Raw genomic sequence first — 17,107 nt, forward strand, 5'->3', positions numbered from 1 at the left:
GGGAATGGCCACGCTGCAATCCCTTCTCCTCCATTCTCCTCTCGGGATCTTGGGCATGCACACACGCCCGCCATGAGTTTAAGCCACCAGGTCCGGGATTCGAATTGCGGTCGGCTTACATGGGAGTTCAGCGACATAACCATTATGCTAACTGCTGGTCCCTGTTTTATTTTTTTTTTAAGAATTATTTTATTGAACTTTATGTTATCTTCTTATGTATTTATTTATTTATTTGAAGAGGTTTTTGCTATAGGGTGCATGTGCTCGCTAGAGAGACAGAAAGCAAGAAATCACCCACTGGGGGAATTGCCACGCAGCAATCCCTTCTCCTCTATTCTTCTCTCAGAGAGTTTGAGTCCCAGACCTGGTGGCTTGCTTTCTCACTCTTCATTTCTCTCCGTGTGTCTCTCTCTGATCACAATGGAAGAATAATGGTAATAAATAAAATTAAAAATAATAAATCTTATAAAAAAGAAATTATGTAAAATGAATCTTGTTTTGCATAGGTGGAAATAAAAAATAACATTTTGTCCCCCCCCCCCACGCACCCATAGTAGTTCCTGAGACTAACAAGATTTTGCTATTCTTTTCATCTTGGTAAATATGTACATAAGGGAGAATGAAGGAAAATGCCCAGATGTTTTGGATCAGTGTATGAAGAGAATTATGAAGAATCACCTAATTGGCATGAGAGAGTTTGACACTCACTCCAGTAATAGAAGCAGATGGAGTTACATTATAGCAATTGTGTGGCAAAGAAAAAACACAGGGAACCAGCAGTTAGCAGAATGGTTATGTCGCTTGACTCCCACGTAGTCGACCGCGGTTCGCGTCCCGGACCTGGTGGCTTAAAACTCACGCCGGGCGCGTGTGCGTGTGTGCCCAAGATCCCGAGAGAAGAATGGAAGAGAAGGGATTGCGGCATGACCATCCCCCCTGGGGGGTGATTTCTCGCTTTCTGTCTCTTATGTCTCTCTCTGTCTGGCGAGCTCACGCGCCTTATAGCAAAAATCTCTCCAAAAAAAAGAAAAAGCCACAGATGTGGACTCTCCTGCTTAGCTTCACCATCTTGCTCCAAAATGACAAAAATAGACCAAAGAAAAGTTCAACATTTTGCTACCCATCCGCCTAGTTTTTTTTTTTTTTTAAGATTTATTTAACTTTTTGTATTATCATTATTTTAAAATTTGCTATAGGGCAGATGCAGTCACTAGAGAGAGAGAGAGAGAAGGAAAAGGGGAAATGAGAAAGCAAGCTGCCAGGCCCAGCATTTGAACTACAGTCAGCCATGTGGGAGTCTGGCACCTTAACCACCATGCCACCTGCTGGCCCCCTACCTAATCTCTCTCTCTCTCTCTCCTTTTTCCCCCCAAAATTATTTATTTATTTAATTCCATTTTTTTTGGAGAGGTTTTTGCTATAGGGCGCGTGCGCTCGCCAGACAGACAGAGACAGACAGAGAAATCACCCCCCAGGGGGGATGGCCACGCCGCAATCCCTTCTCCTCCATTCTCCTCTTGGGATCTTGGGCACACACGCACATGTGCTCGGTATGAGTTTAAGCCAGCGGGTCTGGGACTCAAACCACAGTCAACTACATGGGAGTCCAGCAACATAGCCATTACACTAACTGCTGGTCCCTCCATTTGTTATTTTTTGATTTGATGAGAGAGAGAGAGTGAGAAAGGGAAAGCAAGGAAGCAAGCTACCATGTCCAAGACTCGAACCATGATCAGCCATGTGAGAGTCCAGTGCCTTTATATACTACACCACCTGCTGGCCCCCGTAGTCTTTTTTTTAAAGCTTGTTTTTATATTTTCTCAATGAGGAAGAGAGAGGACACCCCCCAACAGCATCTCTTTTTGAAAGAGGTTTCTACTTTAGGGCATGTGTGCTCCCAGGAAGAAAGAGACAGAGACAGCGAGAGGGAAAGTAAGAAATCACCCCCCCATCCAGGGGGGATGGCCATACTGCAGTTCCTTCTTCTCCATTCTCCTTTGAGGATCTTGGGCATGCATGCACACATGCCCAGCATGATTTTGAAGCTACTGGGTCCTGGACACAAACCGTGGTCAACCATGTAGGAGCCCAGCTACATAACTGCTACACCATCTGCTGGCCCCATTCAACAGCATCTTAGCTTCATGATCCGCCCCATCATCACCTAGCCTCAGATCATGGGTACACACGCACATGTGCCAGGACTCGAATTGAGATTGGCCATGTGTGAGTCCTGCACCTTAACCACTATGCTACCTGCTGGCCCCATTATTTCTTTATTCAGTTAGGAACGGGGCCACAGTAACTCGTAAGTAGAACTTTTTCTACATTTTAGGTTATGTCCTCAGGGAACTACTAGGTCAAAGGGCTTTGATTTAATTTTTTTTTAAATTTTTACTTTTTTGCCATAGGGTGTGTAAGCTCGCTGGAGTGCGAAAACAGAGACAGTGAGAGGGAAAGCAAGAAATCACTCCCTAGGGGAACTGACCATGCCCCAGTCTCTTCATTCTCTTCCTGGGATTTTGGGCATACACACACATGCACCCAGTTTGATCTTCAAGCTGCCTGGTCTGGTACTCAGACTGCGGTTGGCCATGTGGGAGTCCAGTGCCTTAACCATTACGTCACCTGCTGGCTGTAGCAATTTGGATAGTTTAAAGAATCTTTTTTTATTATTTTATTTAAAGAAAGATTTTTTTCTATAGGGGCTTGTGCTAGTGCTTGCTGGGGAGGGAGAGAAAAAGAGACAGAAAGTGAGAAATCATGCTTGGAGGAGGGAGGATGGCCACACTGCAATCCCTTCTCCATTCTCTTGAGATTTTGGGCAGACATGCACATTTGCCCAGTGTGAGTTTGAAGCTGCCAGGTCTGGGACTTGAATCACACTTGGCTATGTGAGAGTCCAGCGATGTAACCATTATGCCATCTGCTGATCCCAGTTTAAAGATTCTCTCTCTTTTTTTTTTTTGCAATAGGGCATATGCGCTGGCCAGAAAGACAGAGAAAGACAGATAGAAAGCAAGAAATCACCTCCCCCACCAGGGGATGGGGGTGGCCACGCCGCAATCCCTTCTCCTCCATTTTCCTCTTGGGATCTTGGGCACGCACACGCGCCTGGCGTGAGTTTAAGCCACCAGGTCCGGGACTTGAACCACAGTTGGTTACATGGGAGTTCAGTGACATAGCCATCACGCTAACTGCTGGTCCCAAAAGATTCTTAATAGTTGTTGCCAAAATTCTCTGTAAAGAAGCTGATCAGATCTGACCTCCATGATTCAACAGTCTGTCTAACTTCTGGTCCAGTTGGGCAGTAGGGCATTCTGGATTACATGAGACTGGTATCCACGCCACATATCACAGATTTTTGAAGAGTTAGTTTAGTAGCTGATAATCATGAGATATTTAGAAGAAAAACACTCCCTTTTTTTGGAGATGAGAAAGTGTTGGCCTTGAGAAGCTGATATCTGCCAAAGCCACACAACTAATCTGGTGGCAGGACAAGATCTAGGACTCAGTAAGATTAGACAAAGTTTCTGCATATTTTTCAGGGCCCCTGGTACTTTAAGTCCGTATATATAGGGACTGGCAGATGGTATAATGGTTACTTGCTGGGCTGCCACAGTCGACCCTGGTTCGCGTTCCCGGCCCAGTGGCTTGAACTCACTCCAGATGCATGTGCATGCCCAAGGTCCCAAGAGGAGAATAGAAGAGGGGGGGTTACGGTGTGACCATCCCCCTTGGGGATGTGATTTTTCACTTTCTTTTTCTCTATCTCTCTCTTTCTGGTGAGTGCATGCATCCTATAGCAAAAACATTTTTTAGGGGATAAAAAAAAGACCATAAATATTTTTTTTTAAACTATTTTTTTTTAGAATTAAAAAAAATAATTATTTATTTTATTTCATTTATTCATTCTTTTATTTTTTAATTTAACCAGAGAGAGACAGAGGTTGAGAGTGAGAGAGAGAGGAAGTGAGAAAGCAAGCCACCAGATTCAGGACTCGAACCCTGGTCGGCCATGTGGGAGTGTACAGTGCCTTAACCACCACGCCACCTGCTGGTCCCCAGACCATACATATTTTTTGTTTGTTTCTTTAAAGTTCTTTTTTCTGTATTCATGATGGAGCCATGTACACATGAGCAAGAGATAGAAAGAGGAGCACCTTTCACAGAGTCTGGTCACACCGTGGTCTCCTTCCCCCAATCCTCTACCCATTAGATCTTGGAAACTCACATGCATGCCCAGTGTGTTTCAGACTGACTAGGTTGGGGATTAAAAAAAAAAAAGTATATATATATATATGTATATATATATATATATATGATTTATTTCCATTTGTTGTTACTATTTTTATTTTTATTTATTCATATATTTATATATTTATTTTTTTGGAGAGGTTTTTGCTATAGGGCACATGCGCTCACCAGACAGACAGAGAGAGACAGAGAGACAAAAAGCAAGAAATCACTCCCCAGGGGGGATGGCCACACCGCAATCCCTTCTCCTCCATTCTCCTCTTGGGATCTTGGACATGCACGCACACGCTCCTGGCGTGAGTTTTAAGCCACTGGGTCTGGGATGCAAACAGCGGTCGACTACATGAGAGTCCAGCAACATAGCCATTATGCTAACTGTTGGTCCCTATATTTATTTACTTATTGGAGAGATTTTTGTGGCAGGGCATGTGCAATTGCCAGAAAGACAGAGAGACAGAGACAGAAAGCAAGAAATCACTCCCCAGGGGGGATGGCCACACCGCAATCCCTTCTCCTCCGTTCTCCTCTGGGGATTTTGGGCATGCACACACATGCACCCGGTGTGAGTATAAGCCACCAGGTGCAGGACTTGAACCGCAGTTGACTACGTGAGAGTTCAGTGATGTAGCCATTACTCCAACTGTTGGTCCCTTTTATTACTATTTTTTAATTCAACCAGTGAGAGAGAAAGGGAAAGCGAGAAAGCTTTCCCAGGTCTGGGATTCAAATCGTGGTTGACCACATGGGGAATCCAGCGCCTTTAACCGCCGTGACACCTGCTGGCCCCTAGGTTGGGGATTACAACCACAGTTGTCATGTAGGTTCCAACTTCTCTGGAGCAGCACAGGACCATTTTTGTAAATGTTAGTTATTGTGTTGTCATTGATATGTAGGTGGACCTGTTACTAGAGAATTCTGATGGAAGGGCAGGACAGACCATCTTCTGTGATCCGTAGCATTAGCAGGAAGGGGGCTCTGCAGTAGCCCAGGGACCACTAGTCTTTCTGTCTGGTGAAAATGTGTTTTATTGTGGATTTCTTCTACCTCTAAAAATATGCCTTTAAAATGATGAAATCTGGGACCAGCAGATGGCATAGCAGTTATGTCACTGGACTCCCACATGGTCGACAGTGGTTTGAGTCCTGGTCCCAGTGACTTCAAACTCATGCCAGGCATATGTGCGTGCATGCCCAAGATACCAGGAGACTGGAGGAGAAGGGATTGTGGTGTGGTCATCTCCCTAGCCCCCGGATGATTTCTCACTTTCCCTCTCACTGTCTCTGTCTTTCTCTCCCTGGCAAGCATATGTGCCCTAAGGCAAAAAAGCCTCTCAAAAATAAAAATAAAAAATGAAATCTCAATTTGAAAACCAAAACTGAAAAAAACAAAAAACAAACAAAAAAAACCCTTAGAGATTTCCCAGCCCTGTCCTTTCATTTCTTAGCCAAGGAAGGCTTAGAGAGTCCGGTGCCCGAGCCAAAGTCACACGACTAAACAGTGTGTTCACTACATCACACCACCCACACGGACTTTCTGGGTCACCGAGCTCTTGCCGAAATTCTTCCAGGTAAGGAGTTCTGTGGAGGCTGGCACTTCCTGGTGGTAGGCTAGAGTCGGTGCAACTCCAGGAATGGCTGCGGGAGTAGGGTAACTGCCTGTCTGGGCTGGGTTGTTGGGCTTTACATTTTATTAGTCACTTGAGCAAACTGATGTGTTTGTATCCACCTGGCTCCCCTCTCCCCCCAAAAAACCTATGCAATTTAGGATCAGTATGGAATCTGTGTCTTCCAAAATCCATAGTGCAAAGTCAAGAAATAATGAAGATGATGGAGAAGCACACTTAAAATGGAAACGTGAGTATAAAATCATAGATTTTGTTAGAAAAAATGAAATCTAAAATATGTTTCTAATTAATAGTTTTAAGTACACAGCTTATATTGCACTGTTTAGAACCATAGCAATTTTCTTCCGCATTCTTTTCTTCTATTAGATCATTTTGTGTAATGGCTATGTTGCTGGAGTCCTATGTAGTCAACCACAGTTTGAGTCCCAGACCCAATGGCTTAAACTCACACCGGGCGCATGTGCGTGCATGCACAGGATCCTGAGAGGAGAATGGAGATCCCGAGAGGAGAAGGGATTGTGGCGTGGCCATCCCCCCTGGGGGGTGATTTCTCACTTTCTGTCTGTCTATCTCTCTGTGTCTTTCTGGTGAGCATGCACCCTATAGCAAAAACCTCTCTGCAAAAAAACCCCAAAAAACAAAAAGAAAGCAAGAAAAGATCATTTCATTTTAAAGCCAGTTGGTAGTGTGGCAGTTAGGGTGGTAGATCACACATGCCTGACTGCATGGTTCAAGTCCCAGACTCAGCAGCTTGAAGGGCATTCAGGGCATGTGTGTGCCCAAAATCCCAAAAGGAAAAATGGAAGAGGAGGGATTGCAGCATGACTATCCCCCATAAGGGACACTTACTCACCCTCTCCCACTCACTTTCTCTGTTTTTCTTTTCTTTCTTTCTTTTTTTTTCTTTTTCTTTTTTTTTTTCCCAGAGAGATTTTTGCTATAGGGAGTGTGCGCTCACCAGAGAGACAGAGCAAGACAGAAAGTGAAAAATCACCTGCCAGAAGGATGGCCATGCCACGATCCTTTCTCGTCCATTCTCCTCTCAGGATCTTGGGCAGGCATGCACCTGCACCTGGCGTGAGTTTGAAGTTGCCTAAAATCCTGAGAGAAGAACAGAGGAGGAGGGATTGCAATGTGGTCATTCTCCTGGGGGATGATTTCTTGATTTTTGTCTGTTTCTTTCTGTCTCTTTGGTGAGTGCACAGACCCTATAGCAAAAAACTTTCTTAGAAAGAAAATCTAAAAAAACCCCAGGAAGGTCCTTTTAACTACAACCTGGAGAAAGGTGGGGTTTTATTTATTTATTTATAACTTTTACTATAGAGTGCACTCACTGGAGAGAGAAAGTGAGAAATCACTCTCTAGAAGAGATAGTCATGCCGCAGTCCCTTCTCTTCCATTCTCCTTTTGAGATTTTGGGCACATGTGCATACCTATCTGGTATCTTTTTCAAGCCACCAGGTCTGGGACTCACACTGCCGTCTGCCACGTGTGATTCAGCAGCCTTAACCTCCATGCCACCTGCTTGCCCCAAGGAAATGCTTTTTTCATTTCTAGACTTTTTAGGAAATATTTCTATTGTGTGTGTGTGAGAGACACACACACACACACACATGAATGCATATTATATAACATGTAAGAAAACAATGTACTTTGTAGATCAATATTAACTATTAAAGAAGAGAGCATTAAATGTCACTCTCATCTATTAAATGTCACTCTCATATCTTATGGTTATTATCTTTTAAAAAAGACAATTATTTATTTAATTCCATTTTTATTATAATATTAATTATTATTTTAATTTGACCAGAGAGAGAAAAGGGAAAGTGAGAAAACAAGCCGCCAGGTCTGGGACTCAAACTATGATTAGCCATGTGGGAATTCAGTGCTCTTAACCACCACACCATGTGCTGGCCCTGTTATCTTTTTTTTTTAAGCCCGGTGAGGGCAACGTACAATGCAAGTTTATTTCAAAGAATTATTTATTTAGTCTTATTTATTATTTTGTTTAAAAAGAAAATTGCAATAGGTCATGCATGCTCACCAGAGGTGAGGGGTGAGAAAGCAAGATGCTAGATCTAGGACTCAACCCACAGTCAGCCATTTGGGAGTCCAGTGCCTTAACCACCTTGCTACCTGCTGGCCAGGTCATTATCTTTTTTTATACTATTGGGTTGTTGGAAAAGTCATGACATATTTTTCTGTGTTCTTCTTTGCAAAAGTGCATCATGACTTTTCCAACAACACGTTTCAGCTTGAAAGTTTAGAAGGATACAATGTCTGTTGTTTTTTTTTCTATAGGGCATGTGCACTTACCAGAGAGAGAGAGAGACAGAGAGAGAAAGAGAGGTAAAATGAGATATCACTCTTCTGAGAGGATCTCCACTCTGCAATCCCTTCTCCTTCAATCCTCCTCTTGGGACTTGGGGCATGCACACAAACATGCCTGCTGTGATTTTTCAAGCTGCTGGTACCAGGACTTGAATCCCTGTTGGCCATGTGAGATACCGTACCTTAACCTCCACGCCACCCGCTGACCCTTCAACGTCTATTTTTAAATACTAGTGCTAAGTGACATTAGCAGAAGTGTAGAACATTTGAAATGAAAACATACGTATATGTACACAACTCCAAGATACGAGCTCAACGTTGTCTTGAAAGACTGGACAAACTCAAGTAGGATCTTTTCTATTAGTTACTACAGACTGGGATCTTACGATGTTATTTTCTTGTTAATTCAGCAACAGAGTCCATCTACAACTTTTTCATTACCATGCCAGAATTCAGCAACAAGAACTGTTTTGGGGGCAACTAACTGAAATTCCCTTTCTTTGCTCTGTCATCAGTTCCCCCTGTCTTTCTCTTCAAGCTAAACAGGCAAGCTAAGGGTAATATGACCATGGGCCAGCAGGTGGCATGGTGGTTAAGGTGCTGGACTTCCACATGACCATCCAGGGTTTGAGTCCTGAGTCTGGTGGCTTGGTTTCTCACTTTTTCACTCTCTCTTGCTCTCTCTGGTGAGTGCATGTGTCCTATAGCAAATTAAAAAAAAATAATAATAATAAATAAAATTAAATAAATAATTCTTTAAAAATTAAAATTAACGTTTAAAAAGGTAATATAACTGTAAAAAGGCAATTATTGTTATAATATGAGTTGTAATAATATTATGTAACTTTTTTTTTGGTGGAGAGGTTTTTGTTATAGGGAGCGTGCACTCGCCTGAAAGAGAGAGACAGAGAGACATAAAGCAAGAAATCACCCCCTGGGGGGATGGTCACGCCGCAATCCCTTCTCCTCCATTCTCCTCTCGGGGTCTTGGGCATGCGTGCATATGCACCTGGCATGAGTTTAAGCCAGTGGGTCCGGGACTCGAACCGCAGTTGACTACGTGGGAGTCCAGCGACATAGCCATTATGCTAACTGCTGGTCCCTTATGTAATTCTTTAAGATGAAAGCTTTACTTTCCAGTGCTCATAGTGATGTTTCAAATGCTGCTTTCTCTTGTGCCCAGGGGAGGTAAAAGAAATAGCAGAGAAAGCAGCCACTGGGCAGCTCATAGTACCTGCTTGGCATCCTCAGAGTGGTTTGCCTTTGGAAACTAAGACTGAAAATGAGCCTCATCCCCTGCTGCAGCCCCCCATTAGGGGTCCTGAGAACATGCATTGGCAGCGAGTTGTAGAATGTCACAGTGAAAATGATGAGCCAGGAGGAAATGACAAGTCCAGCAAAAGGGACAACAATGACAGTGACCAGTATGGCAGACAGCTTGGTCCTCAAAACTTCACTGGTAAGTTCATTTGAGGGCAGTGGGAGAGGTGAGCTCTATCAGGTTTTCAGCTCTCAAAAATAATATTTCTGGGGCCAGCAAGTGGCATGGTCGTTAAAGGCGCTGGGCTCCCACATGGCTGACCGCGGTTCTAGTCCCGGACCTGGCAGCTTGCTTTCTCACTTTCTCTCTCTCTTTCTCCCCCACCAGGTCTAAGACTTGAACCACAGTTGGCCACGTGGGAGTCCAGTGCCTTTAACCACCATACCACCTGCCAGCCCCTCAAGCATCCCTCTTGAATGAGTGGGCAAACGTTTGGATGATTTAGGGCGTCAGTGTGGTGCCAGGCTAAACTAACAGTCTTCACTCTCTGGATTGAACCTAACGTATGGGACATGGCTGCCTCTTGGCAGAATACATATGCATCTCTTCTCTCACTCTATTTTTATCCCTTCTATGCAGAGTGTTACTGAATGATTTTGAGCCTAATTGTGTTGTAATCATTAGGTTTAAGTCATCTATCTCCCAGAAAAAACAAGCAGCCAGAGCATGGTGAAGTCTTTCAAGCAAGTTCTGATGCATCTCTGATCATTGAGCAGTCTTACAGCGTAAGTAATATGACCTGGAGGGTGGAGTTGAACCCAAGGACCTAATAAAGTAGAACTGAGTTGTCATTATGTAATATTATGACACCAACATGATATCTATGGTAGTTCTTTTTGGTTGGAACATGTGCTCTCATACCACTCATATGGACTAAGTAGTCTTTTCTATCTGTTTGGCACTTTTTTTTTTTTTTTTTTTAAATTTACCACAGGATGGGATCAGCAGTTGGCGTAATGGCTGTGTCACTAGATGGGTCCCATGTAGTTGACTGCAGTTTTAGTCTTGGACCCAGTGACTTAAACTCATGCTGGGCACATGTGCTTGTGTGCCCAAGATCCTGAGAAGAGAATGGAGGAGAAGGGATTGCGGCATGGCCATGCCCCCCCTGGGGGGGACTTCTCACTTTCTGTCTCTCTGTCTCTGTCTCTCTTTCTGGTGATCGCACGTGCCCTATAGCAAAAATCTCTCCAAAAAAAAAAAGTAAAAAAAAAATTACCACAGGGTGTGTGCGCTCACTGGAGAGAGAGAGAAAGAAAAAGCATGCCCTAGAGAGAATGATTGCACTATGCTCCTCCATGCTCCTTTCAGATTTTGGGCATGTGCGCATGCCTGGCATTTTTAAAAAATAGATTTATTTACTTAATTTTATTTGTTGTTATTATTTTTTAATTTGACCAGAGAGACAGAGAGAGAGAATGAGAAAGTGAGAAAGCAAGCCACCAGGTCCAGGACTCGAACTGTGGCTGGCCATGTGGGAGTCCAGTGCCCTTAACCACCATGCCACCTGCTGCCCCATTCCCCAGCATGTTTTTCAAACTGTCGGGTCTGGGACTCAAGCTGTGCCATAAGTCAGTAGCTGTGCAGTATCACCACTCGGCCTCTGCCTGATACTTTTTGAGTCACTTCAATTTAATGCATTGTGTATCTTGGAGTTTGGGGAGAACACAGCCAAGTATCAGATTTGGCTCTGGCCATTGAGCTCCCTGTCCAGTTAGGTAGACAAGACCAAGCTCAGGGCCCAACAGGTGACAGATCAGATTAGAGTAGGACAAACAAGGTTAGGGTTGTGGTGAGAGAGTCTTCACCCAGAATATCCTCTCAAACCCAAATTCAGCTCTCAGCTCAGCTGAAGGAAGGTGTTTGTGCCTGACAACTGTGTCTCAGCAGGATCTGTGAGGTCCACTCACTTCCTAGCATTTGTATTGCAGTTATAGTTTTGCTTCAGGGGTTTAACACACTCTGTACTATCATCCAGCCAGACTAAGGGGTCAGCTTTTTAAATTGTTGTTGACATTGGGCCACAGTCATTTAAAAAATATACGTAATTGAGAATCACACACATAAAAATACAATAGTGATAAACATAAGTTATTCCCAGTATCGTATTTAGTCATAGCATATGAACCACTCACAAGGGCAAGTTATTTTCTCTTTCAACTGAGGGCTGGAAGGACGTGCCATCTTAGCCACACTGGTTGGCTGGAGAAGCAGGTCTAGTCAGGGAAGTGGGGAAGGTATGGGGGAGGCCAAGTTTGTCTGACAATTTCCATTTGATATGAGAGGTAAAGCGGGGAGGGGAAGGCAAGTGTGTGGCAAAAGCAGTGTCCAAGGAACGAAGCCACAGAATCTTGGGAAGGGAATGACTGATGGGTAGGAGAGCCTGATGTTTGCCTTGTGGTAATCAGAGAGCAGAAAAGGAGGGGTGAAACAGATGCTGAAAAGAATAACTGACCGCATATACATATACACACAAACATGCACACAAATACAGACACACACAATACGCATGCACACATATATAATTTGCAAGAGGACATGTGCACTCATTTGATTAAGACAGAGAGAAGGAAAGGGAGAAAGCATCTTCCATGAGGGATGGTCATGGTGCCATCCCTTCTCCATTTCTCTTTTCACTGTTTTGGGTACACACACATATGCACCTTGTGCATTTTTCAAGCCACCAGCTGCAGGACTCAAACCTCACAGTCAGCCATTTGGGATCCAGCCACCTTAAGCATGCCACTGGTTGGCCTGACTTTTTTTGTTGTTGTTTTATCACTTTATTTGCAAACCAGCAGTTAGTTCTCATCCACATTGACTGTAGATTTTTTAAAGTAGTAGCTGGTACATAGGTCACTATAGTGCAGAGCTTGTTTCGTTTTCTGGACAACCGCACACAGATACTATATGGGACGTTCCTTATTCCTTTGGCCCAGACAGCTTTGTTGAGCCTGGTTATCAATGCGCACATCTGGAGTCCCCATCTCCTTCATGGAAAATTTCCGGATTTCTCTGAGTGCCCGAGGGCCATGTTTCTTGAAGCCCACGCCGTGGATATGCTTGTGAGCGTTAATGGTGTATTCCCAGATCACCACCTTGTTGATGTCAGAACAGCCCTTCTTCTCGCCACCCTCATTTGCAAGAGCCATTCTGCTTGGCCTAAGTTGGAAAGAAAAACTGGCCTGACTTTTTAATACTTTATTTTTAGCTCTGAAATTGCATCGCCTTTTTTTTTTTTTTAAATTTGCTAGAGGGCATGCTCACTTGCTGGGGAGAGACACCGAGAGGTGGGAGGTTGGGGGGAACAAGAAAGTATTTTCATGGAGGAGGGCCATGCTGCCATTCCTTCTCCACTTCTCCTGGGCATGCACACATGTGCCTGACCCATCTCCAGAGGGTACATGTGCATGCTAGTGGACAGAGAAAGCACCTCCCAGTGGGGCACGGCCACATTACAATCCCTGCTCCATTTCTCCATCCTGTCAGGATCCTGGGCATCCATGCACATGCACTCAGTTTGTCCTTCAAGCCACTGGGGCTGAGACTCGAACTCAACCACGATGCTATGGGGCCATCCCTGCATTGCTAATTTTTTTTTTTTAGAATTATTTTATTTAACTTTATTTATTTACTTATTTTAATTGGACCAGAGTGGGACAGAGAGAGAGAGAAAGTGGGAAAGCAAGCCGCCAGATCTGGTTGGCCACGTGGGAGTCCAGTGCCCTTCACAACGCCACCTGCCAGCGCTCCCTGCATTGCTGTTTTAAAACAATACTCGACTTGCCCTTCCCCTGTAATAACAAGCTGAGCAGTCTCAGCTTCCTCATCTGTAGAAGAGTGCCAACATACAGGCTATATCTGTGCCTGTGAAGGGTCAGGGTGTTGTAAGTTCAGACCACACACTGAATTGTCTAGGACCTTATTCCAGTCATTCACAGCTGCTTCTCCCCACCTGGAAGGCCTGCCGAGGAAAGCCACACATGCAGTCGGGGGTGCCAGCTCAGAGTGTCATATTGACTACTGGGTAATTTTAGGTAACCCCATTATTAACAGTGTATCCATCTGTTAGTGGGTTTGTTTACAGTGAACAGCAACTTAATGATTTCCTTCATTATCAATAGGATCAGTCTGTGCAATCAACTTGTTCACTAGAATCGTCTGACGACATAACAGATGAATTTTTAACTCCAGACCGTGAATATTTTTACTCCTCAACTGCTCAAGAAAACTTAGCTTTAGAGGTAAAAATCATAGTTCAGGGTAAAGTACATCTTTAACTTTCTTCATTGCCTTTTCCCCTTATAAATAGATATATCAGGTCATTTGAGAAGTCATGACATCTTTTTCTATGTTTTTCTGTGCAAAATGCATCATGACTTCAACAACCCAAATATATATGTATGCGTGTGTGTTTGTGTGTGTGTGTATATAAAATTGCCAGAGAGCACATGCACTTGCCAGAGAAGAAGAGGAAGAAAGCACCCTCCCCAATAGGGTATAGTCACATCACGATTCATTCTCCATTTCTCCATCCTGTGGGGATTTGGGGCATGCACACACATGCATGTGGCATGTTTTTCAAGTGCCGGGCCAGAATTTGAACTGTGGGCAGCCATGTGGATTCTGACTCCATTAACTACTAGATTACAGAGCTGGCCCCTTTTAAATAAATTTTATTGAGAGAAATGAAAATATACAATGTGAACTTACTGGTGATTTTCTTTTGTTTGTTTTGTAATTTGTCAGAAGACATCTGCACTGGCTGGAAAGAGATAAAGAAGGAAAGTGAGAAATTGCCCTCCCCATGACTGATAGCCACACTGCAATCCCTTCTCCTCCATTTCTTCCTCCTTTTGGGATTTTAAGCATGCATGCACACAGGCATGCACATGCACCTTGCAGGTTTTTTGAGTCACCAGGTCTGGGACTCAAACTATGCAGTCAACCATGTGGGATCTGGTTTCCTTAACCACCACTCCATTGACTGGCCCATGATTTTTTTTTTTCTTTTTTTTCTGCTGTGGGGTGCATGCAGTCAGTGGAGACAAACAGAAGGAGAGTGAGAAACTGCCCCCACTTGGGAGAGATGGCCATGCAGCAGTCCCTTTTCCTCCAGTCTCCTCTCGGGATTTTGGGCACACACATATACATGGAGAAGGGATTGTGGCATGGCCAGGCCCTCTGGGAGGTGCGTTCTCACTTTTTTAATCTCTCTGTCTCTCTTCAGTAAGTGCAAATGATCTGTAGCCAAAAAAAAAAAAAAAAAAAAAAAGGAAAAGAAAAGAAAAGAAAGAAAGAAAGGTCATGAGTAATTTCTCCCCAAATTGTGGTTTCTGCATTTTTATGGCTCTTTGCATATTTTTCCCCAAACACTTTAGTTCATGCTACATAATTCATATGCTCTTCCTGTGGGGAAAAGAGGGTGCTATGAAGATCTCAGATGTAGGGAATTAACCACAGCTTGCCAAGTTGTAGTGCTGGGATAACCAGGATTAAAGGCAAGGCTTCAGCAACAAATATGAGACTGTGGTACACCAGATTTTCTGGGAAATCTGCCTGATTTTTGCAAGAATCTAGTTGTGCAGGATATATATATTTTTTTTTTTGGAGAGGTTTTTGCTATAGGGCGTTTGCACTTGCCAGAAAGACAGAGAGAGACAGAGAGATAGAAAGCGAGAAATCACCCCCCCCGGGGGGGATGGCCACGCTGCAATCCCTTCTCCTCCATTCTCCTCTTGGGATCTTGGGCACGCACCCACACGCGCCCGGTGTGAGTTTAAGCCGCCGGGTCCGAGATGCGAACCGCAGTTGACTACATGGGAGTCCAGTGACATAGCCATTACGCTAACTGCTGGTCCCAGTGCAGGATATTTTCATTTGTAAAATGAAATCCATTGGATTCACTTACATAATTTCTATCCCTCCATTAGATTCTCTACATAATTTCTCTCTCTCTTCCCTCTTAAAGGCTGCTTTTTTTTTTTTTTAAACCATTGTAAAAGGTGGAGTGGAGGAAAGGAATATTGTACATGTCAACCACAGCATTTGACTGGTAAGAATCCCAGAATGGGATATGCATTTTGCAGGTGGTGAAATTGGCCATATGGTTACCAATCATGTCTGAAGCAGTCAGAGTCTTTGTGACTGGAGCAGCTGGCCAGATTGCTTATTCACTGTTGTACAGTGTTGGAAATGAATCTGTCTTTGGTAAAGACCAGCCCATAATTCTCATGCTGTTGGATATTATCTCCATGATGGTTGTCCTGGATGGTGTCCTTATGGAATTGCAAGACTGCCCTTCCCCTCTTGAAAGATGTCATTGTGACAGATAACAAAGTTATCAAAGACCTGGATGTGGCCATTTAGGGGGCTCCATACCAACAAGGGAAGGTATGGGGAGAAAAGGTTCATTGAAAGCACATGTGAAAATCAAAAGCCAGGGAGCAGCATTGGAGAAATATGCCAAGAAGTCAGTTACAGTTATCGTTGTAGGAAGCCCAACCAGTGCCAACTGCCTAACTACCTCCAAGTTGGCCCCATTCATCCACAAGCAGAACTTCAGTTGCTTGACTTGTTTGGATCACAACTAAGCTAAAGCTCAAATTGCTCCTAAACTTGGTGTGACTGCTGATGATGTGAAGAATGTCATTATCTGGGGGGACCAGCAGTTAGTGTAATGGCTATGTTGCTGGACTCCCATGTAGGTGACCATGGTTCGAGTTCCGAACCCGGCGGCTTAAACTCATGCTGGGCACGTGTGTGTGCGTGCCCAAGATCCCGAGAGGAAAAGGGATTGCAGTGTGGCCATCACCCCCTGGGGGATGATTTCTCACTTTTTGTCTCTCTGGTGAGCGCATGTGCCCTATAGCAAAAACCTCTCCAAAAGAATGTCATTATCTGGGGAAACCATTCCTCAACTCAGTATCCAGATGTCAACCATGCCAAGGTGAAACTGCAAGGAAGGAAAGTTGGTATTTATGAAGCTCTGAAAGATGACAGCTGGCTCAAGGGAGAATTGATCAAGACTGCTGCAGCGTGGCGCTGATGTCATCAAGGCTCAGAAACTATCTGATGTAGTGTCTGCTGCGAAAGCCATCGCTGTCCACGTCAGAGACATCTGGTTTGGAACTCCAGAGAGAGAGGTTGTGTCCATGGGTGTCAGAGGGAGAGGTTGTGTCCGTGGGTGTCACTCCTGATGGCAACTCCTATGGTATTCCTGATGATCCGCTCTACTCATTCCCTGCTGTAATCAAGAATAAGGCCTGGAAGTTTGTTGAAAGTCTCCCTGTGAATGATTTCTCACGTGAGAAGATGGATTTTACTGCCAAAGAACTGACAGATGAAAAAGAAACTGCTTTTCGATTTCTTTCTTCTGCCTCACTAGACAGTCATCGTGATGTTACTGAATGCCCTAAAGCTGAAGAATCTAAATGCTGTCTTTGATCCTAGTACCAAATAATAATAATGCTATACTTAAATTGCTTGTGAAAAACAACATGTTTTAAAGATACTGTGCTTCCTGGTACAGATTTGTTTGTGAAAAACAACATGTTTTAAAGATACTGTGC

At 44.0% G+C, this 17,107-nt stretch overlaps 2 protein-coding genes and 1 pseudogene across 6 annotated transcripts in view; all 3 read left to right on the forward strand.

The window, feature by feature from the left end:
- The window catches only part of SKA2 (spindle and kinetochore associated complex subunit 2), a 1,094,818-nt gene that overhangs the window by 523,990 nt on the left and 553,721 nt on the right, over positions 1-17,107 (forward strand). The window lies entirely within an intron of this gene.
- TEX14 (testis expressed 14, intercellular bridge forming factor) overlaps positions 1-17,107 on the forward strand; it is a 112,291-nt gene that overhangs the window by 54,829 nt on the left and 40,355 nt on the right. For 3 of the 5 annotated variants that reach the window (XM_027774233.1, XM_027774234.1, XM_006154639.3), the window contains exons 15-19: positions 5,702-5,824; positions 6,022-6,110; positions 9,399-9,674; positions 10,161-10,261; positions 13,661-13,780. In XM_027774233.1, the coding sequence (XP_027630034.1) occupies positions 5,702-5,824; positions 6,022-6,110; positions 9,399-9,674; positions 10,161-10,261; positions 13,661-13,780 (709 nt within the window). The remainder of the gene's footprint in view (positions 1-5,701; positions 5,825-6,021; positions 6,111-9,398; positions 9,675-10,160; positions 10,262-13,660; positions 13,781-17,107) is intronic. The other 2 variants (XM_027774235.1, XM_027774236.1) reach the window with 1 other exon arrangement.
- Positions 15,456-16,982, forward strand: LOC102497702 (malate dehydrogenase, cytoplasmic-like; annotated as a pseudogene).

Source organism: Tupaia chinensis, unplaced genomic scaffold, assembly GCF_000334495.1.
Source record: "Tupaia chinensis unplaced genomic scaffold, TupChi_1.0 Scaffold000416_1, whole genome shotgun sequence".
NCBI classification, from domain to species: Eukaryota; Metazoa; Chordata; class Mammalia; order Scandentia; family Tupaiidae; genus Tupaia; species Tupaia belangeri.